The 24,116-nt window shown below is 55.6% G+C and overlaps 8 protein-coding genes across 8 annotated transcripts; 4 read left to right on the top strand and 4 right to left on the bottom strand.

Annotated features, from left to right (window-relative positions):
• Nucleotides 1-542: 542 nt before the first annotated feature.
• UV8b_04399 (uncharacterized protein) lies at nt 543-1,462 on the top strand (the record flags this gene model as incomplete). Its single annotated transcript, XM_043141897.1, has 4 exons — nt 543-1,047; nt 1,123-1,141; nt 1,206-1,353; nt 1,439-1,462. The coding sequence occupies 4 exons, from the start codon at nt 543-545 to the stop codon at nt 1,460-1,462; spliced, it is 696 nt and encodes a 231-aa protein (XP_042997831.1).
• Nucleotides 1,463-2,357: 895 nt separating this feature from the next.
• On the bottom strand, nt 2,358-3,314 carry UV8b_04398 (uncharacterized protein; the record flags this gene model as incomplete). Its single annotated transcript, XM_043141896.1, has 1 exon — nt 2,358-3,314. The coding sequence occupies one exon, from the start codon at nt 3,312-3,314 to the stop codon at nt 2,358-2,360; it is 957 nt and encodes a 318-aa protein (XP_042997830.1).
• A 1,732-nt stretch (nt 3,315-5,046) lies between these two features.
• On the bottom strand, nt 5,047-6,465 carry UV8b_04397 (uncharacterized protein; the record flags this gene model as incomplete). Its single annotated transcript, XM_043141895.1, has 1 exon — nt 5,047-6,465. One exon carries the CDS (start codon nt 6,463-6,465, stop codon nt 5,047-5,049), a length of 1,419 nt encoding a protein of 472 aa, XP_042997829.1.
• Nucleotides 6,466-7,779: 1,314 nt separating this feature from the next.
• Nucleotides 7,780-9,332, top strand: UV8b_04396 (uncharacterized protein; the record flags this gene model as incomplete). Its single annotated transcript, XM_043141894.1, has 2 exons — nt 7,780-7,887; nt 7,992-9,332. The coding sequence occupies 2 exons, from the start codon at nt 7,780-7,782 to the stop codon at nt 9,330-9,332; spliced, it is 1,449 nt and encodes a 482-aa protein (XP_042997828.1).
• A 739-nt stretch (nt 9,333-10,071) lies between these two features.
• On the bottom strand, nt 10,072-13,902 carry UV8b_04395 (uncharacterized protein; the record flags this gene model as incomplete). Its single annotated transcript, XM_043141893.1, has 2 exons — nt 10,072-13,579; nt 13,646-13,902. 2 exons carry the CDS (start codon nt 13,900-13,902, stop codon nt 10,072-10,074), a joined length of 3,765 nt encoding a protein of 1,254 aa, XP_042997827.1.
• Nucleotides 13,903-15,645: 1,743 nt separating this feature from the next.
• On the bottom strand, nt 15,646-16,009 carry UV8b_04394 (uncharacterized protein; the record flags this gene model as incomplete). The annotated part of the gene is made up of 2 exons (XM_043141892.1): nt 15,646-15,908; nt 15,997-16,009. 2 exons carry the CDS (start codon nt 16,007-16,009, stop codon nt 15,646-15,648), a joined length of 276 nt encoding a protein of 91 aa, XP_042997826.1.
• Nucleotides 16,010-16,946: 937 nt separating this feature from the next.
• On the top strand, nt 16,947-17,969 carry UV8b_04393 (uncharacterized protein; the record flags this gene model as incomplete). Its single annotated transcript, XM_043141891.1, has 3 exons — nt 16,947-16,975; nt 17,043-17,685; nt 17,745-17,969. The coding sequence occupies 3 exons, from the start codon at nt 16,947-16,949 to the stop codon at nt 17,967-17,969; spliced, it is 897 nt and encodes a 298-aa protein (XP_042997825.1).
• A 1,389-nt stretch (nt 17,970-19,358) lies between these two features.
• UV8b_04392 (uncharacterized protein) lies at nt 19,359-22,426 on the top strand (the record flags this gene model as incomplete). Its single annotated transcript, XM_043141890.1, has 3 exons — nt 19,359-19,542; nt 19,628-22,287; nt 22,352-22,426. 3 exons carry the CDS (start codon nt 19,359-19,361, stop codon nt 22,424-22,426), a joined length of 2,919 nt encoding a protein of 972 aa, XP_042997824.1.
• Nucleotides 22,427-24,116: the final 1,690 nt, after the last annotated feature.

The following is a 24,116-nucleotide window of genomic DNA, read 5'->3' as shown; positions in this document are numbered from 1 at the left end:
ACTCTTTCTTTTCCCCTGCCAACGTTCCGTTCCGTTTCTCAAAACATCTCATCTTTCCTCCGTCCATCAGCTTGTCCATCGTCCCTTTTGAAAAACATCTTCCACTATAACCGAAATTCGAATGCACCCTATAGTCTTCTAGTCTCCATTCATCCGTTGAGCCACCCCCCCAGCCCCCCCGGGGTCACTTTGACTTCAGCATGTCCAAGAGATCCAAAGGAGCAGTCCTACCTGAAGAGATGCCCATACTCCCTCAGGTTCAGCTCTTGTCATCCGACTCCGGCCATGCTGCGAATGACAAAGACCCCGCTCACTCTGCGAATGGCAAAGACTCGGGCCACGCTGCGAATGGCAACGTTCCCGAAGCACCTTCAGCGGATTCGCCAACGGCACCTGATTCACACGGCCGTAGGAAAATTACTCCGCACAGATTTCTCTCCTCGGCCGAATGGTCAGTCATCGCAAACGGGCTCGGCGGAGTCAAGGACGGCGAAGGTCACAAACCCTGCCATCCCAGCCACTAGTTCTGGCCTCCCATCGGCATGCCCCCCGGCCTCTATCGCGAGGTTGTGTCCCACAAGTACCGCTTCTATTACCTGTTTCATCTAACCAGCATTCTTCGAGCGACGCTCATGATACTTCAGCTCTTGATTGGAGCCGCCCTCACTGCCCTCGGTTCAATGTCCTTGGAGGATGGCCGACCCATTACTGTTCTGGGCGCTGTCAACACCGTCATCGCTGGGCTGCTTGCCCTGCTTCACAACAGTGGTCTCCCAGACCGCTATCGAAGCGACATGGCAGGTTTCGAAGAAATCGAGGACCGTATCAAAGAATTCCTGGATTCCGGCATCGCTCTGGTAGACCAAAAACCTGAACAGGTACTTGCCGAGTGTTTCGACCTGTATCGTCATGCAAAGTCGACGGTTACTGTGAACATGCCGTCAAATTATGCTTCCAGGCAGATGCTCCAGTCAATTCAGAAGAACGTGGCGGCTACACATCCTGCCGGAGCGGGATCCAATTCATCCCCAATCAAAGGACCGGGAGGTGATTCTTGTTCATAGTCTAATGTTCTCGACAAGAAAAGAACAGGCCGCCCGTCAACTGTAACGATTCATAAAGAACAAGATTCAGGAAAAGCGTAAGTCGACGGGGCACCTTGTTCAATGCCCGTCGCAAAGGTGACTGACAGGTTCTCTGCCCAGAAATGATCTGCAGTACACCCACCAGTATAGACGGCACTTGGCGCGTACTTGCCATTTTTCACATTGGCTTTGCTACATGTATGCTTGGCCAAGCTCCATAGTATATCGCTCTTGGCTGTTTGAAGTGACTTTTCCCTTTGAATTGAATGCAAGTGGGTTTCTGCTATTACCCGACAGCGAGACCTTTTGCAGCTGACACTTGCTACTGACACTTGCTACGACAACTGCTTTAGTGGCTTACGACGTGGTTCTCGTGAGAAGAGCGCATGGTTTGGGATTTCTCCTCCAGAAGGACAGCTTTCGTACCTCGGTTGGCTGGGAACTGACTGATGGCTCTGCTGGCGACGCTTGCCAAAGGGTTTCACTATTCGATAACAGGCGGAAATCTTTCTTTTCTAGTATCCCATTCACACCCTATTGGTCTCGCTACTTGTTTTCACAGGCTTGTCCAGTGTGCTGGTTATAACATGCGATGGCCATAACCCATCTGAGCCTATCGTTGGGGATAGAGCATAACCTGGGTGCGCGGATCCTCACCCGTCACGTTGACGCGAGTCAGACGGCTGGCACTTCTCTGTTGATGACATTGGGTAATGGCACTCTCCCGGATCCCTTGCCTTTCGGTTTCCCATTAGCTGCTATGGTGCGTTACCTAGTCAAGACAGCGTTTTGTTTATGAAGTATGTGATGCATGCAAGGCTTCTTTCCGGGATATTGTACCGATGGCACGTTGTTTGTGAGCCCAACTTCCGTCAACCCTTGGCTAAGACCATGTCTGTTATCTCAAGGACGGCCGGTGTTTCGAGTGAGACACTTGGATACTTCTTGTTGACCACGCTCTCATTTTCATTCAAATTGACGGAACCGCCAAGAGCGAGGCTTTGCTACGGGTGTTGGGTATAGGCCTCAGGCCGAAGACAAGACTCGTTTCCGGAGCCCGTATACGTCGAAAGGTTGATTGAGGCGCGAGACAATCCAAGTCAACCGACACAAGACGACAAGGCGTGAGGAGTTGCGGCTGGCCTCGGAACAAGGCAGACAGGCCTCACTACTCGATCAACACCGAATGCACATTTCTACTTTTTCAACAAGTTCAAAAGAAAAGGCGTCGAGTCTATTAAGCGTATCCATCACCACTGCCGGACTTGTCACTCAGACGTCCGAGTAAACGGCCACATAGTCAACCTCCATGCCGGCTCCATTTCCGCCGCGCGTCTCGTTGGTGGGCGTCTTGAAGCCCGCGACGCCATCTGGAAAACCTCCACCAACGGCAACGTTCAGCAAGATCATCTTGCTCCCTGCGGACATGGCTTCCCACGCGTCCTCGTCACCCACGTCCCTGCCAAACAGGCTCCAGGTAGGCCTGCCGTCAAGGAACCAGGTCATGTGCTCGTGCTGCCAGCCGAGGTGCGAAGCTTGGCGATTCATCTCCCAGGCATAGGTGTGCCACACGCCGCGGACATCGGTCGCGGTCACGTTGCCCAGGCCGTCGGATTCGTTGCACGGGCCGCCGGGGTTGGAGCCGCAATGAGCAGTCTGCCAGATCTGGGGCTCGCCGTTGATGCTTTCCAAGATGTCGATCTCGCCCACGGAGGGCCAGCTCCAGTAGTGGCCACGGAAGGCGGAGCCGAGCGCCCAAAACGCGTACCAGAGGCCCAGCTTGTGCTGCTTGGAGTTGTGGCCCAGCTTGATCTTGGCCTCGACGCGGAGGCGATGGCCGGGCTCGCAGGCCGTGTCCCATTCCGGGGTGGTCTCGATGCGAGCCGAGGTCCAGGTGTCGTTGGGGCCGCGGACGGGGACGATTCTCAACGTGTCGTCGTGGGTGATGTATAGGTTTTGGGGGTCGTCGGTGTACGTCTCGATCTCCCAGGTACCCCAGTGCTTGGGGCCGCCGGGGTAGGAAGTCCCCAGGTCGTACTTCCACTTGGACGGGTCTGGGAACTTGCCTTTGGCGCGGGAGAAGTCGTCGTAGAAGAGGCAGCGCGAGAAGCCGTCGGACACCGCGGCAACGGAGACTCGAGCGTCTGCGTTGACTGTCACGCCGGGAGCGTTTGGTCTACCCCATCCCAAGGGGAGGAGGAGCGAAAGAGTGACGAGGCGTCGCAGCATTGTTTTCCGACTTGCTGCTGAAGGGAGCGTGTGGAACAGAAACGAATGGGGCTCGCAAAGCAAAAAGGGATTGAGAAATAAGGCAACGGAACGAATGGACGTGCGAAGCCAAAGGGGATTGAGGGACAGAGGAACAACAGTGAAGGGGCTTGCAAAGCAAAAAAAAAAAAAAAAAAAAAGGGGGGTGTGATCGGGGAGCAGAAAACGAGAGTGGCTTGCGAAGCGACCGGACTTGCGGAAATCTTTGAACGAGCGGACGGTTTCCCTATTTTATTTGATTTTTTTTTGATTCCTCCTTTTTCCAAACCATTTTGCAAAAAGGAAAAAAAAAGACGATGGCGCTACGTGGGGAAAGGGGAAGCTTTTATTCATTTCAATGGCGTCTTTTTACAGTTCCACCGTCGTGTCCGCTTTCACGCTCGATTCATTCGCATTCGCGTCATGGCTGGTCCGCTCAACGCTCTCCTGGACGAGGGGTGGTGCCCTTTAAGCAGGTCCGAACAAGCCGAGCGGCAGAACAACGGATGACTCGGGACCATGGTACGGATAAGGGCGCCAAGATTGATGGCTTGAAGAGGAGCAGAACAGACGAGAACTAGGGGGGCGGCGGCGGCCGAGGCCGAACTTCCTAGGGGGGGACATTGCCGCCGCCGGGGCATGGCGGCTGGCGACTTGACGACTTTGCGGGGCTTTGTCCTTTGCGTCTTCCGCGTGATTCCGGTTCTCCCGTGCCGCTGGTCTTTTCGTCCTGCTGCTCGGTGTTTTGGCGATGAGTTCGTTCCCCGTTCGGCCGATGCATCAGCAGGACGGAAGGGGAAGAGGGGGGGGGGGTTCGCGAACGCTGATGCCAAATTATTACGTCGACTTGGAGTCGTGGGTGACGAGCTTAGTACGGGAGAGCGTCGCTGTGGAGAACGCGCAGCAGGGGGTGGCCAATCAAGAAGCAAGACAGCCTGGGGGGCCGGACCCGCCTCCCCACTGTGGCTAGTCAGCCACCTGCGGTTACGGATACGGATACGGAGCACGGAGCACGGAGCACGGAGCACGGGATACGGGGTACGGGGTACGGGGTACGTGGAGGTCAATGCCTTGCGTACGGTGTAATCTTACCTAATAGCTATCGCGGTATGAAGACCCCATGACGCTGCAGTTTGTGTGTGGCGGCAATAGTGTAGTGCAACCGCTAGTTTGTGTCCGACTGGAGCTAGGCTGGGCATGGCATGGCATGGCACAGCACGGCACGGCACGACACTTTCGGACGTGGACCCGAACCTGGTTGTTCTTGTGGGCATCTTTGAAGACGCAGGCATTGGAAAAGGGAAGAAGAGGGAGAGGAAGAGGGAGAGAGAGAGGGAGAGGAAGAGAGAGAGGGAGAGGAAGAGAGAGAGGGAGAGGAAGAGAGAGAGGGAGAGGGAGACGGAGACGGGCAGAGAGGGAGAATCCCAGCCGCAGGCGTTCCGTGCAAACAGGGGCCAAGCGGCTTCCGTCCGTGCCAGAGAGCGCAATAGCTCCTCCAAGGCACCTCGCAAGAAGAAAGAAAGAAGAAAGAAAGAAAAAAAGGAACAAGGAAAGAAAGAAGGAGAGAAAAAAAAGGAACAAGGAAAGAAAAAAGGAAAGAAAAAAAGTCACCTCGTCAATGTAGCAAAAGATCGGGCCTCATACGTGTCACCACACGGCGTCAAAAGAGCAAGCGGGCTGTGAGCTCATCATATTCTCCCACATCGGGCACTATCTACGTCTGATGCATCGAGGGCCTCTTCGGGCTCGGGCTGTGCGACGCGGCCGGCTGTTGGCCCGGGCCCGGGCTCGTCAGAGCTCTCTCGCTGCTGCCTTGTGCCGGACCAGCGTCTGTGGCGGTCGCTGCTTCTTTGGAGAGCGGGGACGGCGCTTCCGGCGTGACGGACCGCGACTCGGTGCCAGGGCGCCTCGCCTTGGACAGGGAGGGCTTCTTGCGGCGCTTCTCCGAGGGCGAGTCGCCGGGCCGGCGGGGCGTCATCTGCCCGTCGTCCACGTCCAACGCGGCGGGCGTGGGCGTGGGCGTGGGCGTGGGGGTCTGCGCCTGCGTCTGCGTCTGCGCCTGCGCCTGCGCCTGGCTCCGGGATAATGAGCTGACAGAGGGACGGCGCGCGCTGCTGCTGTTGCTGCCGCTGTGCTGTCGTCGGCCCTTGTCGCCGCTCGGGTGTCGGCCCAGAGTCCTTGGCGGCGTAGGCTTGCGCTCCGGGGGGGTGCGCCTCCAGGGCAGCCACCAGGACCAGCCAAACGCCTCCTTGGCCAGTTTCCGGTCGAGCTCCTTGACCTTGCGACGCAGCAGCGCCCGGCGCTCGTTCTCGCGCTCCCAGTACTCGGTCCGGTAGACCTCCCAGTTCTCCCGGAACGTCGGGGAGAAGGGCTTGGGCAGCAGCAGCAGCTTGACGTAGTCGCCGCCGGGGGCCAGGTCTTCCTCGTGCCCGCCTCGCTCCTCGTCGTCGTGCGGCGGCAGCACCAGCGTCGGGTGGTGGCCCGGGTGCCCTTGTCCAGGCCCGTTGCGCTGCAGCTCCTTCTCCGCCTCGCGCAGCAGGCAGGGCTGCACGTGGCGGTAGGACGAGCTCGCCGTGTGCGAAAACAGCCCGTAGGTCAGGAAGAAGCCGAGGGTGGAGAGAGCCTCGGCCCACCACGGCCTCGGCACCACGACCAGCTTGCAGTTGAAGCCGCGCAGGCCCCTGTTGGAGACGGCGAACCACCGGCGCGGCCAGCGGATCCCGCGGTCCCATATGCCGGTGCCCCAGACCAGGATGGCCGTGATGATGCCGCCCATGAAGCAGACCTTTTGGGCGCCCTCGAGCGCCCAGTATATGGAGCCTCCGACCCCTCGGCCGTCCTCGCGGGGCGCAAAGTAGAGCTTGTAGCCGAAGAAGGCGACCCAGAGCGTCAGGAGGGCCAGGAAGAAGGTGTGGTGGCGCTTGCGGGCGCGGAGCTCGAGGAACTGCGCGCGCAGCGACGCTTCGAGGATGAGGAGGTTCAGATACGCCATGGCCGGGGAGCTCGGCGCGTGGCTGAGGGGATCGCCCTGTTTGCCGGATGCGGTGGTCGGGGACGGCCCGGCAGGAGGGTGTTTGAGGCGCGGCGTCCCGACGGGAGCCCCTTTGACGATGGAGTCAATGTCATCGGTCATGACTGCGGAGCCGGCTCTTTGATGGTTGAGATTTTTGGGGGGGGGGGGTTTCTTTTGTTTTTTTTCTTCTTGGCCCTCTCCCCTATTTTTTTTTTGTCCTTTCTGCGCTGCCTTGGGCGCCCGAGATTTCCGATTCAAAGGCTGGGGATGCAGCCGCCTAGCCTAGCAGGGGCAACTGTGCCATGCAAGTTGCGCAGAGTCTCGCGTCAACGAGGGCGCGCCGACAGCCGGTAATTGCGAGGATGGCTCAAAGGGGTGCGCACGGTCGCTCAGGGTAGCTCAGGGTCGCTCAGGGTCGCTCAGGACCTTTTGTTCGCGGGGGCGACGTTGGGAACGGGACCGTAGATGCGCAACGTCGATGCGGCAACGCCGATGCCAGCGGTGCAAATCGTCGCGTCTGCCCCAGCCGAGAGGGAAAAGAAAAAGCCCGCGGCGATTTGTCCGTGTGTGCGGGGGGCGTTGCGTACACAGTACGTGCCAAGTGAGTTGCTACGCGCGACCAGCCAGCCGGCAAATGCGTCATGGCCAGCTGAACGAAAAGGCCGGTGCGGTAGGTAATTGGTTGGTGGCAAGTGCCCTCGCCTTGTCTTATTATGTAATGCAGCAGCTTGCGCGGAGGGCGGAGTGCGGAGTACTTGCGGCGCACGGAGTTACATACAGACCGACCGCAAGTACAGTACTCCGTACTCCGTGCCGTGGGAGAAGCCCACGCGTCGCGCATCCGTACCTCCTTGCGCCAAAAGGAGGTCCCTTGGCAAGTGGCTTTTTGATGCCAGCGGACTTGTTGCTTGCGATTGCCCTGCGTTTGCCTGTGCCCGCCTCAACCGGCATGAAACCTGAGCCTGAACGCAGCCCCCGCCAGCCCGCTCCATGCCAACCGGCCATGACGCAATATATATCGTCCGCACTGTGCGGGCGGACGTTACGTGTGCTGTACTATGCACATGTACTGTACGGAGTGGAGTACGTACCATATCTGCGCAATCTCCATCTCCATATCTCCATATCTCCGGGCTGCTCCTGATTCACCTTCCGCAGTCGACGCCGTGCTACCAGCGTCTGCGTCCGTGGTGCGCACCCCGCCCATAAGAAGCGTCCAGCTTGCCCGCCTGCTGCCAGGGGCGGCCGATGCTCAAGCACCAGGCCGCTCTTACGGCGCTGCTTCGACCGCGGACCGCATCAAGTCCAGGACCAACAACACCATCCGTTCCGCCAGCATCGCAGACACCCTCACCACCACCACCACCAGAGTCGCCGTCGCCGCCGTCGCCACCGTTTCCGTCCCGCCGCCTCGCACCGCGACCCGCCCTCCCAATGTCGTCCAACCTCCAGGTTTCCAATCGCCCCGAGCCGCCGAAACCTCCGCCGCAAGCTCCATCCGCTTATTTCCCTCTGGGTTACAAGGACGCCGTGTATCAATGGGTACGTTTTCTTTTACCACTACCACACCTGCGCCGTCGAGCTGTTCCTCCCAAGCAAGCCCCCCCCCCGGGCAACACCAGCTGACAGAATGCCAAACATGCCAGTGGACTAGCGTCACGCCGCCGCTCGCCGAGCGCTCCGTCCTCTCCTTGATGCCGTACGTCAAGGAAGCTGTCGACGGTCTCGCCGCATCTGCCGCCTCGCCCGCGACCCGCAAGCCCGACCCGTTCGGCACCAGGACGTGGCGCCAGTCGCTGGTGCAGCTGTCCGGTCGGAACCGCGCCCTCAACGAGATATGCATCCAGCGGCATGGAGAGGACGTCGAGGAGACGCTCGTCATGCTCCACGGTTACGGCGCCGGCCTGGGCTTCTTCTACAAGAACTTTGAGCCCATCACGCGCCTGCCCGGTCTCAGGCTGTACGCCTTGGACATGCTCGGCATGGGAAACTCCTCGAGGCCTCCCTTCAAAATCCACGCCCGGGACAAGCAGGACAAGGTCACCGAGGCCGAGGACTGGTTCGTCGACGCGCTCGAGGAATGGCGCAAAGCAAGGAAAATCGAGCGCTTCACGCTGCTGGGCCACTCCCTCGGCGGCTACCTGGCCGTTTCGTACGCCCTCAAGTATCCCGGCCACCTCAACAAGCTCCTTCTCGCTTCCCCCGTCGGCATTCCCGAAAACCCGTACGCCGTCAACGCATCCCTGCCGGAGCCCCCGGAATCCACGTTTGAAAACGAAGTCCTGCAGGACCAGGCCACTGCCACTGCCACTGCCAGCCGTCGCGCACATGCTTCGGCCAGCAACCCCAACCACGTGGCCGCCCAGGGCCAGCCGAACGCTCCCCAGCGGCCGCTGCCCAGCTGGCTCGTCTGGCTGTGGGACGCAAACGTCTCGCCCTTCAGCATCGTCCGCATGGCCGGACCCCTTGGGCCTCGATTCGTCTCGGGCTGGAGCTCCCGGCGCTTCAGCCACCTGCCCGCCGACGAGGCCAAGGCCTTGCACGACTACTCCTTCTCCATCTTCAAGCAAAAGGGCAGCGGGGAGTACGCGCTGGCGTACATCCTCGCCCCTGGCGCCTACGCCCGCCGCCCCGTCATCAACCGCATCCACCAGGTGGGCCGCCAGCCCATCCGCCAGCCCGACGGCGCCGAAGCCGCCGTCCGCGAGACGGGCATCCCCGTCGTCTTCATGTACGGCGAGAACGACTGGATGGATGTTGCGGGCGGCCTCGCCGCTGAGCAGAAGCTCAACGAGGCGCGCGCCAAAGCCCTTCTCCACGGCACCCCCCAGGAGCAACGCGACGAGAAGGGCAGCGTGCGTGTCCTCGTCGTTCCCGGGGCCGGTCACCACTTATATCTCGACAACCCGGATCATTTCAACGAAATTGTTCGCAAGGAACTGGAGGAAACCATGGCCGAGGGAAGGCAACAGCGACTGACCACGTAGACATGGCATGCGAGACAAGGCCCTGCCGGCCCACGCTTAGAGGAGATGGAAAGGCGTATCATCAGTTTCTTATAACATTCGGCGTTTTTTTTTTCGGGGGGGGGGGGTTTTTTATCTTTCCTTTTATGTTTTTCATCGGGGTGTTTTACTTTTTTGCCAACTAGACTAGATTCGCTTGGGTCAGAGGTATACATATATAAGGGGCGACAAGTCTCCGGATTGTAAATTTAGAGCATCTACCACCAGCAATGGTCCGTCATCCCTAGCAATTACATAGCGTCTCTCCATGCTTATACGCGAGTATATACACGTCAAGACGCACACAAACCGCGGCCTCAACACCAAGTCTTACAATATCTCATTATCTATGGCTAGAATAACTGTAGGGCTAAAAAAAAGAAATATCAGGGCAGGGACTGGGTACCGAGTCGCCGCCGCAAGTGTCGAAATGCCGCACGCTATGCGATGGAGTTGTCCAAACAAACAACAACTCTCCCAAAAAAAAAATACCGCCGTAAGTTTTCAGCCGCCTCGCGCCTCGGGTTTTGAAGCTGGGGACTATCCAATCCCAACTCCCCTTCTCCCCATCTCCGCTGTGCATCCCGGTGAAATGTATATATATTCGCATCATGTAGTCAAAAAGAGGCCCGCCAGGCACCGCCGCAACTCTCTCGTCTCTCCTTCCCTCTTGGATCGTTTCCTACAAGGTTAATGAGGTCCACGTCTTTGTCTGTCGCTTCTACAGGTTGATAATGTCCACCTCGGAAAAGTCGGGGGGGTTCTTGCCGTACACGACCCGAGTCTTACTGTCGAGGGCTGTGCCGTCGTTGCTGATCCATATATGCTTGCTAAAGGCGTGAGTCCGACGGATTTCGTCGTCGCTGACCCCCACGTCATCCCGCGGGATCCACACAGTCGGCCTGCGCGCCCGGAGAGCAAAGTGCAGGAAGGCGTGCTGGGTCAAGGCGTCTCGTTCGCTGGGAGTGAGGTCTTCAATGTCGTCGTGCATGCCGCCGTACAGGGCGGCGCCGATTGCTCTCTGCGCTTCCAGATCCTTTTTCCGTCGTTGTCGCCTGTATTGCGCAGCTTTGGAGTTGTCGTTCATTTCTTTGAGCTTGCGCAGTTGATGGCCACCTCCTCTGGCCCAAGTTTCCACCTGCCGACCCCCGGCCTTGGCCCACGTCCCGACCTGCCTGACCGGCTTGAAAAGTTGGTGCGAACCGTCCGGCCGATCCTTCTCCAAGTCGTTCGACTCGACATCTTTGTTGTCCACCGAAATCTTGGGCGCCTTGTCCACCTCCTGGACGTCTGCGTCTGCGTCTGCGTCTGCACAGGTTCCGTCTTCTTCTTGAACCAGCCCGAAGCGGATATCCTGGGCGCGTTGAAACGCCTCGTCCCGAAGCACGGCTTCATCTTCAAACGTGGTCGGCAGATAGCGAAAAAGGGGCGAGAAGGCCTTGTTGAGCATGACTTGATACCACACAGTCAAAATGCAAACCACAATCATGATGACGCCTTGTATCGTGCAGGTCCGGTTGCCGTTACCGTCCACCACAATAAGGAACAGTCCCGCCAAGCAGAGCTCCATGAAATACAAGCCGGTAAAAGTTTGGTTTATCGCTCGAGGGTAAAGGACTCCGCCGGTGTCGACCTCGAACCTGTTGACATACAGCATCGCGTACCTCTGTGCCAGCCAAAGCAAGCTGAACGTGATGACTGCAAAGATGGAAATCAAGGGCGCAATCACGCAGTAAATTATACCGATGCAAGCAAAGTTGGTGTAAACGGGGAAAACAGCGCCCCAGTTGACTTGGTTGAGAGAAGTGTTCCTCGTCCATTTGTTTCTCGCCGTGCTGTCCAACACAGGTGCCATGATGAACCACATAAACAAGGTGCCGACCTGCAGTAGAGTACCGGAACTAGTTGAGAGAGCTTGCAGAATCATGTAGGAGAAAAAGTAGATGGCAGCAGACGGAAGGTTCTTTGCGAGAATATTGAGGACGTACGTCACACTGGACAGCTCCTTGACATTGTCCACGAATTGGCCCAGAGTTTTGAAGACAAAGGACGCAATCGAGACAACCAAGAAGACTTGTACGAAGAGGAAGACGAAGTAATATATCTGGACGAACTCCGACTTTTGAGAACCAGTCTTGGCGCCTTGAAAGCCGGCCAAAAAGCCGAATATTAGAGGAACTAGGAAAAGCAAGAGTGCCAGAATCGCTGCTGGCAGGACTCCCGAGATGGCTTTGACAATGTTCGCCAATGCCTTGCTTTTTTCGATACTCTTGAACCAGTCACCAGTCCTGAGAAGGGAATCTGCTTGGCCGAGAGCAGCAGTCCAACCCACAGGAACACTCCACAAGATGCACATGGCCATGACAATGGCGACCACTACAAAGGTCCGAACCCATTCCTGCCACCAACCGATTGCCATGTTGCCCCACTGTACATCACGAGGCGAGATCTCGTTCATGCGGGGAGCCATGTGCTTTGGTAAGTGGTGAATGATGCTTTGGCAAGCCATGTGAGCGGCAATCTGATGGTTGAACTGGATGAAGGCGGAATTCATCAGGGGAAATCTTTCAGGGTGTTTCTGATCTACTTCAATCTCCAGATTGAGCCGGGCAAGTTCTTGTCGACACCAGTATATTGTATCGACCTTTTTTGAGATGAGGGGTACTCCAAATAACCAGTCGACGCCGAAGAGAGGAAGGCGATGCGTAGGCCGTCTGCCCTTTTTGATGTATCTTGTCCAGACGGCATCCGTATCCATGTCAATCTTGTATTCCGACTCGTAAGCCTCATCGTATTTGAACTCTTCCTCCTTCGAGCCTAGAAATGGCACGGCATTTTTCAGCTGCTTCCAAACGGAAGCATCCTTGGCATCATCCGACGCTGCTCCGTCACCCTGTGGCACGGGCGAGGCATAGGAACCGGGAGGCGGCTTCCAAAACTGCCAGAATTTGGGGCTCTCGTTCACATACATGTCTTCAATGTTGTCTAGTTTTCGAACGGTGTTCTCCATGCTGTGTCCTGCACCGTGCGGTCTCTTAGTCGCCTTCTGAGAGCTGGCAGTGAGCAGCGAGCCTTCGGGAGAGTTGCTCCGTGGCATATCTAGCGAGTTGACGGCGGGCGGGGAGGAGGTATTCTGGTTGTGAGACACTGGCGCTGCTGGATTCAATTCCATAAATCCATTGCTTGTCGCAATGGCGTCATTCAAACCTCGGCTCGCCTTCCCGGCCGCTCCAGCTACGCCTTTCAAACCAGCACCAACCGTACGAAGGGGAGTTGAGCGCTCTTCAGTACTCTTTGATGAGTGTTCCCGACTGTGGTCCCTGCCCCGGCTGTCCATGCGGGATTCGCGAACACCGGCGTCAATGGTGTGGGGGACGTCTTGACTCTGCCCGGCATCAGTACCTGACTCGACACGAGCTGAGCGATCGGCTTCGGCATCCTTTTCCGCATCTCGAGCAGCCTGTTCTTTTTTCGTCAGCGCACCGAGATGGAGCGTCCGACGAGTTTTTTTCTCCTGCGCCTTTTGCTGCTTCAACTGTGCCTTCTTGACAGTCTGGATGAGCTCCGTCTCGGCGGATTCGAGCTGCTTATGTATGTTGTCTCGGTGAGAGATCTTATCCAGAAGCAAGGTCAGGTCCCTGTTCAACCAGATGTTTCTAATCCCTCCCGGGAAAACATCAAACAGTCCGCGAAGCGCCTCTTCTGAGAGCCACTTCTTCGGGATCGAGTTGACGAGCACAGTGGTAGCAGACGCTCTGAGACGATGTTCGGCACTGGTGAGATAATCCTGGCGAATTTTGATGTAAACTCTCAGCTCGAAGAAGAAGACGGTGCAAACCCATATGACAACCAAGATGGCCATGACGAGATGGGCAGTGTATCGACTTGTCTTTTGTGGGCTAATATTACCCCAGGCGAGGGTGTCGAGGCCTGTGGGAGTTTGACTAGATTGAGCGGAACTGGACCTGTTTCTCCCATCAAAGTCGATGTTATGGCCTCTGCCTCCGACGTAGTTGATGGGTATCAAAATCGGCAGCACGACTAGGCAAATGGGTATGAATATGACGAGGAGCGTCTTGAGATACCGGAGGAAGAAATAGGCGTCCAGACCACACTTGTTGATGACATCACGATCACGATAGAGGACCAGTGTTCGAATCATAGGAATGAGGTTTCTCGGTGGTGAATCAGTACGCTCTCGCTCGGGAACAAGATATGTTTTGGGCTTACTAGACAAGAAGCTGCAAGTTAGCAAACCAAGCACAAGTGGAGCAGGGGATTTCGCCGTTTCATACAAAATTCTTGCCAATTTGTTTCTCAAAAGGGCAAACAAGGTAAGTTGAGCAGAAAAAATCGCTACGGCCACGCCCAGGGCTGTCAAAAAGTTGACAATTCCCAGACCTTGCTTGTCGTTAGGATTCGCCGGCGATGTCGGCGACGGCGACGGCAACGACGACGTGCTGGTAGCTCTAGCAAAAACCGCTACATGTTGCGACGCAGCGGACCAAATCCGGTGACTCAATTCCGATCCTTCTGGAATAGGAGACGACATGGTTAGTCGGGAGCTTGGCAGCCTACGTGCCAGTCTTCCACGACGGCTGCCGTTGTAGGAATTCGAGGTTTAATGTATGCTGCCTCGGCGGGCGCAAGGGGCGAGGCGGTCGTCAGGTCGATTGATGAGGGAATGATGAAGGGCAATCCAGGAGTTGCAAAAATAGTTAAAATTCATAAAGCGCACGGCAAAAATAAAGGACGTGACAGTGCGATTCCATGGAGACAGAAGGTCTGGTCGACGACCGACAAGTCAAGGAAGAACAATATGAAACGAGGGCCGAGACATGAAGGGAGCTGGGGGCAAGTAACAGGAGGCGAGGCAACGAGGGGAGAGGCACCAGCTGGTTGGATACAGGTAGGTTAGGTACATGTAGTAGTGAAGCGTGCCAGTGCGGAGTAGTGTAGTGCACCAGACAACAAAGTCTGGTCTGGTGCGTCATGAATCGGCACGCTTGCAAGGAATGGCCCAGATCTGAGTAGAGAGTGTGTAGTACGGCCAGGGCCGGCCGTGTCTGGTTGCAACAAAAGGCACGATGACGCTAGAGGCTTGGACTTTGTTCAGTTTGAACTGGCAAGCGGCCAATGACGTTTGGTGTCGATACGCCCCAGGTACCACAGCAGCATCTAGCAGCGCATCACCTACGTGCTACAGGCACCTGCGGAGCCCAGACTCCGGAGTAGCGCCTGGGAGGGGAGGTGCCTGGGAGGCGCCTGGGACTCTGGGAGTGCCTGACTGGGCATGTGGGGAACCATTGAAGGAACCTGGCCACTGACAAACGGACGAGACAATTGATACTGTGTACTCCGTATGTGTCGTCCGAGGGTCAAGAGGCCGCCGGCGGCTACCGGTCCCCATCATTTGATTTTTTTCATTTGTTCATTTGTTCCTGATCGAGCGGTCACAGCAATGGAAGCGCCCTGGCCAGCGTCTGACACGTGGCACCAGACGCTCTGTTGCTTGAGGCCCTCGTCGATCCTACAGCGGGCCACTAGCGCCTGTTTCCATCAATAATAATTGATGCCAGGCATACTCTAACTGACTGGCTTGAGCACTTGAAGGCCTCAGGAGCCTCCAGTCAGGAGCCTCCAGTCAGGAGCCTCCAGTCAGGAGCCTCCAGTCAGGCACTGGGATGATCCAGCAACTTCCATCAGCTTTCGGCGGCCAATGAAACTTGCTAGCAGCCCCTCTCTATCCAAGGTTGATTGTTTCATGACCCCAACCTCGGCATTCTCAACATCCATTCCAAATCACAAAAAAGGCTCCCTTGCACCAGCACCTCGCTACGAAACAAAGTCTTTTGATTACGCGGCAGTACCCTCCTACCTAGAACAATGTTGAGCTAGAGCTACTCGCACAGGTAATGTCATGCAGAAGCACGCATGAAAACTCCCTTTCCAACGCCTTGCCGGAGAAGGGGTGTTGGCAAGATGCAAGCCAGACAAGCCAGGGGTGCAAATCATCCAGTTCCTTCCGACTATGATATAATAAGAACGATTCGCGGCGATTGATCAAAAGACGACGAGAAACATGTCCCGAGCCGCCCGTCGACCGTCTCCGGTTGTAAGAGGGTCAAGAAGGTGGAGAGGCAATGGTGGTGCGCTCGTGTTTTTATGCCCTGGATGGTTTGCCATACATTTTCCCACATACACTTTGCCCCAGGGCGAACGAGGGCTTGTGGTTCAGCATCCTAGAAAAGACAGTCCAAACAACAGCAGCACGCCAAACCAGCCATTAAACCAGTCATGATGCCCGACTTATTATCTCGTCGCTCTTGTGGAACATAGCCAGGACCGTAGCCTGGACCGTATTGGCCCTGAGGGGGTCCATACTGTCCCTGAGGAGGCCCGTATTGTCCTTGCGGAGGATATGGACCTTGGCCCGCAGGATAAGGTCCTTGGTGCTGGTTGGGGTAACCCATCTGCGGCCCTGGCTGATAGTAGCTTTGCTGCTGCTGTGGTTGATTGTAAGGCTGTTGCTGAGCCGGAGGTTGAAAGCCTTGCTGGCTGCCAGGGAACGCCGCTGGTGAGCCGTCATACGTGGGTTTGGGAGCCAGCGGTGGCGGAGATCCGGCGTAGGGGGGAGGTCCTTCACCCTTGGTAGCCATGGCGAAAGACGATGGATCAGGTGTCGAGGGTGGGAAGGCGAGGACAAGGAGCCTTTTTGAAGGAATCAGGAGTTGCGATATGCGGTTGCAATGCGAGCAAAGTGCGCATCGGAGAGGTAAAATACGGGTTTTTGAGTTTTCGAAGCCTTGGATGGAGTTGGGTCGACGTGTCACAGGACTTTCCTCGGCGCCAAGTAGGGCCTTCCAAGTTCCAACCAAGGACTTCTCGCTTTCGTCGTACCCGTACGTAAGACTTGTGAGGCTTGCGGCTGCTGCGCCACGCTTGGCTACTGAACCTTTGTATTCTGGTGGGTGGAATCAAGGAGTCACTGGCCGGAAAGAGATGCCGTCGCGACGCCACCGACTCGAACCTTTTTTTTTTTTTTTTTAAATTCGAAACTTTCGACTTTTGGTGGATGCTAATAATCCGTCATTTCCCGGAAGCCTTTGAAATACAACAAAGCTCCTTTCAAATGGGACTTTGCTCCGCACAACTGCGGAACAAAGATTATTTTATTTTACTATTTTACGCTGTCGCGACAACCAAGAGTGTTTGAGAAAATCCTTCTTCGAATCTCGGCCCCCGCATTTGTAATAATTGCGAAATCATCACCGTAGACCGTAGAAAGAATGAACAGCGATGGATAGTGTCAACTTTGTTTGTCGTTATTTTGCTTTCATTTTCATTCGGCAGCGAGCTACTTTGCCAATCACGTGGCGTTGACAAGCCACATCTGCCCAGTGTGGCTCGGCCTGGCCTTGCCCCACGGTAGACCAATATTCGCACGAAAAGTTGAAATTCGTGACTGCAAGAGAAATCTCACCATTGCAAGGACCAAGCCGCCACTCTCTGTCGCAAAACCGACCGGTGCTACTCTCAAAGCCATCAGAGGTCTCTTTATACCGCTTCATACAAGTCGCAGAGCAAAAGTAAAGAATGGCTACCCCTGCGCCGCCCAAGCCCAAGTGAGTCGACGACGCATTGCCAGGTTCCGTCAAACGAGCTGACCCCACCACCACAAACAACCATTAGGCATGACTGGGCCGACGATGATGATATCGAGGAGCCGTCCATCGACCTACCACCACCACAGACCATCTCCAACAAGGACGGAACCAAAACCATCATCACATTCCGATACAACGATCAGGGACAGAAAGTGAAGACGACCCGTCGTGTCCGTTATGTCACACACAAGGAAACCGTGAATCCTCGAGTCGCGGACCGCAAAACTTGGTCAAAATTCGGTCTCAGCGCAAAGGATGGTGCTGGACCTGCCCCCGACACCACATCCGTTGGTGAGAACATCATCTTCCGGCCAAGCATCAACTGGCGCAAGGATGCCAAGGACGACAGTCAGGACCCCAACTCCCAATCGATGAAGGACAAACTCAAGGACAAGAAGGTCAAGTGCCGTATCTGCAACGGGGAGCATTTCACAGCCAGATGTCCTTACAAGGATACCATGGCCCCTATCGGAGAGACTGCTGCCGCAGACGCCGCAGCTGGTGGGGGAGAGGAGCCTGGAGCCTCAGGTGCCGGTGCCGGTGGCGCCAAGAAGGGCTCTTATGTTCCTCCTGCTCTCCGAGGGGATCGTGCTGGGGCTGCCGGCGAACGGATGGGAGGCTCCAAGTTTGGGGAAAGAGACGATTTCGCCACTCTGCGTGTCACCAACGTAAGCCATTGCACGGAACAGTATGCGGGCCGGCATTCCATAACTGACTGCGAACGTAGGTCTCGGAAATGGCGGAGGAAGGAGAGTTGCGGGATATGTTTGAGCGGTTCGGAAGAGTCACCAGAGTTTTTCTTGCCAAGGACAGGGAAACAGGGATGGCCAAGGGATTCGCTTTCATCAGCTTCGCAGACCGCGATGATGCGGTCAAGGCTTGCAACAAGATGGATGGATTCGGTTTCAAGCATCTCATCCTCAGAGTCGAGTTTGCCAAGAAGGCCCAGTAGGTTTCATTTTTTTCCCTTCTTTCAGGGTATAGGGATTTGGGGTTAAAGCATGTTTATTTACGGTTTATGTTCAGAAGCCGTCAAAATTTGGTCTCGGTCGTTCGTAAAAAAATGTTCATTTTGCTTCCCAAACTAAGTAGCTAAAAAAGTTCGAATGATTCCTAGCTCCTATGCATAGACTACCTCAGGTCAGGACGCGGAAGCTGTACGCAGAGAGCCCTAAACAGAAGAGCGGGGTGGATGTATACCTATCTGGTTGGCTACGACGTTTTCAATCCGCTTGGGAAATCTTCTTACTCGGCGAGTAGATGTACTCCGTGTGCCAAGCAATGTCCCGCTGGAGGTGCCTTCTACCTGGTAGTAAAGCCACGGGACTGTTGATTGTGGAAAGAGCCGAATTCGCAAGGGAAGGGGTCAATTCTTTTCTTAGCTTGTTTCAATGCTACTATGCCATGTACAGGTGACTGCAATTTTCCAATTGGTTGGTGTAGCCCCATGCTCGTAAGGCCACAGCCGCCACACCATCAGACCCAGCCAAGCCAACCAAAGCACGTACTATGCACTACGCACTACCAAAACTTACTAATGCTCTTGTACCCGTTGCGTTTTGCAAGGTTGACGACTTGTGTAAGTCACAACTCACCGCTTTGCCTTAGGTACCTCCTACCTGGTATTGAGCGGTGAACATCAGGTAGGTTGTGTTGCCCCTGCAGAAGTTTATGCCTGGACTGCCGCTGGCCCGCTGCAAGCATGATTCGCTGGCACCAGGCTTCACGTGTTGCATTGACAGCGAGTGCATTATCCGAGCTCCGAGTTTGTGGCTTCCCAACCGTTGACCTTCAATTGCACAATTGAATACATAGGACAAAAAGTCCAAACCCTCACTTGACGCACGTGGCCTTCCAAGGCCTATCCGGGGCAGCATCAACCACGAGCAATGTCGATTCTTCAGCCATCGATTAAATCGCTAGCACCTGGAGTGCCACACTCGCATAATTTAAAAACCTTCGTCCTTGGTTGCACGCCATCTTGTGGTAACTTGTAAGTTGGAAGTATGGACGGATTTAGACGAGAGGCCTGGGATCCAGAACTGCGCAGACACTAAACTCCTGGCAGCAGCTAGGTGTCCACGATTGTCACGGGTTCGGTAGCGGTTCGCACGTGAGCAGCTTCTCCAGCGTTTATCTGAGGCGTTGTGCCGATAAAATAACCACCTAACCCACCTGTCTGTCGTATGGAGAGTTGGAGTGACAGAAAACCCACATTCTTCTCTCCTTATCCCGCTTTGCCCCTCATCTCATGCCGTTCCCGGTTTCCCGCTCTGTTCTCGTCGAGCAATAAACCTTCTCATGCTCTGGTAGCCGCTTTCTCCAAGTGCCCATTCGAGTCATGAGCAAAACGGGTGGCATTGACGCGGAAGCGTCTGAGCTCCGCCAGAGGCATACCACGGACTCTTCTCCTCTACCCACTTCAGGAGAAAACCTGGAATCTGAGCATGGATCCGATCACGGATCTGGTCATGCCAAGATCAAGCGGGGGTCCAAGACATATGGACGAACTCCAGATGGCACAGGTGAGCGATTGTCTGGGATAACCTGTTGAATGGCCAACCCGAGAGAGCAGGTTGAAACTAACAAGCTGTCTCTCTGACTCGGCAGTCTTCGTTGTGCCCACCACGCACGACATGGTCTCGCAACTGTTGGACCCTCGACAGCCCAAGAACCTCTCCGACGCCATTGTCCTCGCCATATTAGCTTCCATGATTGCAACCGCATACTTGTTGCCAGCGGAATGGAAGCGATTCGTCTTTGCCCTGACCTTTTTATTCTGGCGAGGTTGCTACAATATTGGCATCGGCGTCCTGCTACACGTTCAATCGCACCATCGTCGTCTCATCACCTGGGCCAAGCGCTGGAAGCTCTTTGAGGACCCGAAAACCGGACAAAATCCCCGGCCCTGGCTTTACAACCTGATCAAACGAGAACTCGAGGCCAAGATACCAGAAGACTACAAGTTTGAAGACGCGCCACTCGAGTACAACACATGGCTAGTCTTTCGACGATTTGTCGACTTGATCCTAATGTGTGATTTCGTGTCATATTGCCTCTTTGCTATTGTGTGTGGCCGTACCCCTCAAGGGGAACACGCTCTTATTGGAATCGCTCGCTGGGCAACGGGCATTGCCCTGGTCGGATTTAATCTGTGGGTCAAGTTGGATGCTCACAGGGTTGTCAAGGACTTTGCTTGGTACTGGGGTGACTTTTTCTATCTCATCGACCAGGACCTGACGTTTGACGGCGTGTTCGAGATGGCACCTCATCCCATGTACTCAATCGGTTATGCCGGATACTACGGCATTTCTATGATGGCCGCCAGCTACGAGGTCCTCTTCATCTCCATAGTCGCCCACGCGGCCCAGTTCGCCTTCCTCGTGACTGTGGAGAACCCTCACATCGAAAAGACGTATAACCCCCCTCTTCCGAGAAGGAGAGACCTATCCCGACTTCAAAGTGATCCTACGGAGAGTCTCGACGTGGTTGACAGCAGCTCCGACGACCGCCTGGCTACTGGTCCCACATCCCCGCAAGAATCACTGATCCCCGTTCACAACATGGTTGGATTCCGAAACATGGATCTTTTCAGAGTCCCCGATTCCGTCGTCGTTCTTTTGCCGTTGTACGTAGCCCTTCTTGCCCTGGCAACCCCAAAGTCGCCAGTGTGGCAAGCCTTCTTCGTAGCTCACGCGCTACTGTGGCGTGCATGGTACCACTTGGGATTGGGTATTATTCTCGACAGACAGTCCAAGACCAAGATGTGGACTCGTCACTTCCTCAAGTATGGCGAAAGCGCGGGCGAAGCGTGGCGGCAATGGAAGGGCATGCACCATATCAGCATGATCATGTGCAATGCTTCCTTTGTCGCTGCGTGCTACAAGATGTATTCCCTCCCGCAGGATTGGAACTACGGCCTGGCGCTCCTCAAGCATGTTCTCGGTGGCGGCTTGATTGCTCTGCAATTGTGGACTGCTCTGAGCGTGTACGAGTCCCTCGGCGAGTTTGGCTGGTTTTGTGGCGACTTCTTTTGGGATCAAAAGGCCAAGCTCACATACACCTCCATCTACCGATTCCTCAACAATCCCGAGAGAATTTTCGGAACGGCTGGGGTCTGGGGCGGAGCCCTCATCACTTGGAGCAGGTCCATTTTCATCATGGCCATTGTCACGCAGCTGCTGACCCTGTTTTACATTTCCTACATTGAAAGACCGCACATGCAAAAAGTGTACGGCAGAGGTCTTCGCGGGGACGCTGGCCTGACCAAGTTCATCAAGCGCTCGCTCCCCGTCCCCATCAAGGGCTGGCAAGAGAGCGTCGACAAGGTCATGGACGAGACCACCCAGTTTGTGGAGGACTTTATCGACAGTGCCCGTCCCAAGTTCGCATCCGGGGTCAAAAGTATTGTGCGGGATACCTCGGCACTCTTCAACATTGCTCCAGCCCGTCTTACGCTCACAAAGATATCCCCCGACCTCACGGGCTTTGACTCGAAACTGTACTCGCTTCTCATTGACGGCACTCAGCTGCAGCAGTCCTCCATCAACGATCGTGCCACAGGGAAAGAGAGCCTCAGCGGCCGGTTTCCTAAGCCGGTCAAGACCATGGTTTATGAGTATGGAGCACCGCTTAAAGTGAACTGGAGAGCGCCGGCGAACCACAGCAAAAGCGACTGGATCGGATTGTACATGGTGACGGATAACCGCTCAAGGGACACGACCGAGGTCCCCTCGCTTGGACGCTGGGCCCCTACCAACGAAGGTTGCTATGATGCATTGACGGCGGATAGCAGCATCATTAGCTCGGAGCATCCATCGCCCAAGGGCGACCCTTCCGAGCCGGGCATGGTTGAGGGTCAAGTCTTGTTCCAGGGGGATAAACTGTGGTGGACCCAAGGTGTGTTCGAGTTCCGGTACCACCACAACGGCAAGCACAACGTCATGGCCATCTCAGAGCCGTTTGAGATTCGCATTTCGCAGTATTCCGGGGACTATGTAAGCTTGGAATCCAAAGCTTCGTACGCGCAAGCCGTCGAGTCCGCGATTCTCCCCGTCGTGCAAAACTGTCTCGATAGAGATCCCGACATTGCTCCAAGCAGCGTTGATGAACCCTTTGGCAGCCATGTGGAGCGGGATGGCAAGTATGCGAAGCGAATTGTGTACGCCATTCGCGAAATATTTGGTATTGAATTTGCCCCCGCCGTGGTCTTGGCTGATGGGAATGTTCGGAAACTGGCTTGGAGAATTTGCAATGCGAAGGAAGTTCTGGTGAGTGGTTCTAGCACCAATAGATGGGTAACAGTTATTAACGGCATTTCCCCCCACCTTGCAGGCTCCGTATAGTATGTCTCATTCCAAAGGAACAAGCACGCCTGCAGCACAAGAATTCGACAAGCATGCTGCGTAATTTCTTGACCAACGTGGCGGATAAAGCGAGAGAGAGAGAGCGAATGAATAAATGATTGACGCTGGGTGACGGAGTTCTTTTATGAGGAGCAGGAATGGAAACGAAACGAAACGAAACGCAATGCAAGCGAAGACGTTTTGCAGCAATGAAAGGAAGGACGCAGGGCATGCATTGCACGTGGCCAACTGTTTGCGGCGTTGCTGTGTGGTTTCATTTCGAGAGGTGGTTCCCAAAACAGTGGCCAGGCAGTTGCCGATGAATGAGCATGCAAACTTGACAGCACGGGGAAAGATGCCAGTTGCGGAGGGCTTGTCGGAATAGAAGTTGGGGCGGGAGGGTGATGATGTCGAAATATATGTACCTTGACCACTAGTATCCCTTTGACTGTGTCAAGGTGCAGCTTTTGTAACGGACCAGGGTTTAAGCCAATAGAAACCCGTAAATTAAAGGGTATACTAGCAGACTAGGAAATACGTTAGGTACATACTATACCAGACATCAACAGCGGGGGGAAGGAGCGAGGTCTCCTCTGGGCAGTGATCTCATAGGCTGTAGGGCCCACCCCGTCTGCCACCCCTCACTCCCAAGTTCCTAGGGGGTTCGGGCCGCCCCCTCCCCCTCCCCCTCCCCAATCCTCCACCCCGATCCTTCCAAGGGGAACTCAATTGAGACGGGGAACGCAGCACGCCGGCACGCCGGCACGGACTCGGGAGAAGATGGCAGACAGCACGTTTCCTTGTCCAGTCAGCAGAGGGCGGCTCGTTGCTATTGTTTGTTTGTCATGGCTACGGCGGGATGACATCACTTGCCGAGGATGACGAGTCGGCATGGGACAGGGCAGTTCTATCTCGGGGATGCTGTGGTTCTGGACTGGGTTACGGAGGAGTCTCGTCGAGGTGGACTCTGCTTGGTATGTACTTACATAGTGCGTGAACTTGTAGGCTGCAAATTGCTGCGCAGGTGCTAGAAGCTGGCACTTGTTTGAAGGGGGAAGATGCCAGGGACGCAAAGCCTGTACCGCGCTGAGAACGAGGAACAGTCTGGTAGGAGGTAGGTACCTAATGTACCTTGGGCACTTGAGACCAGCAGGACCGGGTGAATCAGTGCCAAACTTTCACTCACCGCCCTTGCGATGCGCCAAATTCAGATTCTCTCTTACTCCGTCCTCCGTCTCCGTGCTCGGAGGCAACGTGTACAGGTACCCTGTGGCGCCCCTCAGCCCAAGTACCCAAGTACCCAAGTACCAGCCACTTGACAAAGTTGGCGCCATGTACAGCCAACCACCCGTCTTGCCCCTCCCTCCTTCCCCGAAATTGCTAGGTACGGAGTACGTGCACCCCGTACCCAAGGTACCCGACCAATCCAGCCACCATGAGACAGGCCATGAGACAGGCCATGAGACAGGCCATGAGACAGGCTGGGCATTATTCTAAATCACTTGGCTGAAAGACCCCGGCGGCTAGAGCGTGACGGACAAGGAATTCGAAAAGAAGGAAAACGACTCACTCAATCTCACTCAATCACTCTTGGCTGGCTTCTCTCCTCTCTCCTCTCTCGCCATATTCTTCTTCTTCTTCTACGGAGTACTTGGCCGGCTTTGGCAGGGGTAAAGAGGGTAAAGAAAGGCTGAGCCGTTGCAATTTGTTTGGCACCCGCGCTCGAGCACGGCTCACGGGGGCCTGCCCTGCCT

Source organism: Ustilaginoidea virens, chromosome 3, assembly GCF_000687475.1.
Source record: "Ustilaginoidea virens chromosome 3, complete sequence".
NCBI lineage: Eukaryota > Fungi > Ascomycota > Sordariomycetes > Hypocreales > Clavicipitaceae > Ustilaginoidea > Ustilaginoidea virens.
Note: the sequence above shows the minus strand (reverse complement) of the source record. Positions and strands in the feature narration are given on the sequence as shown.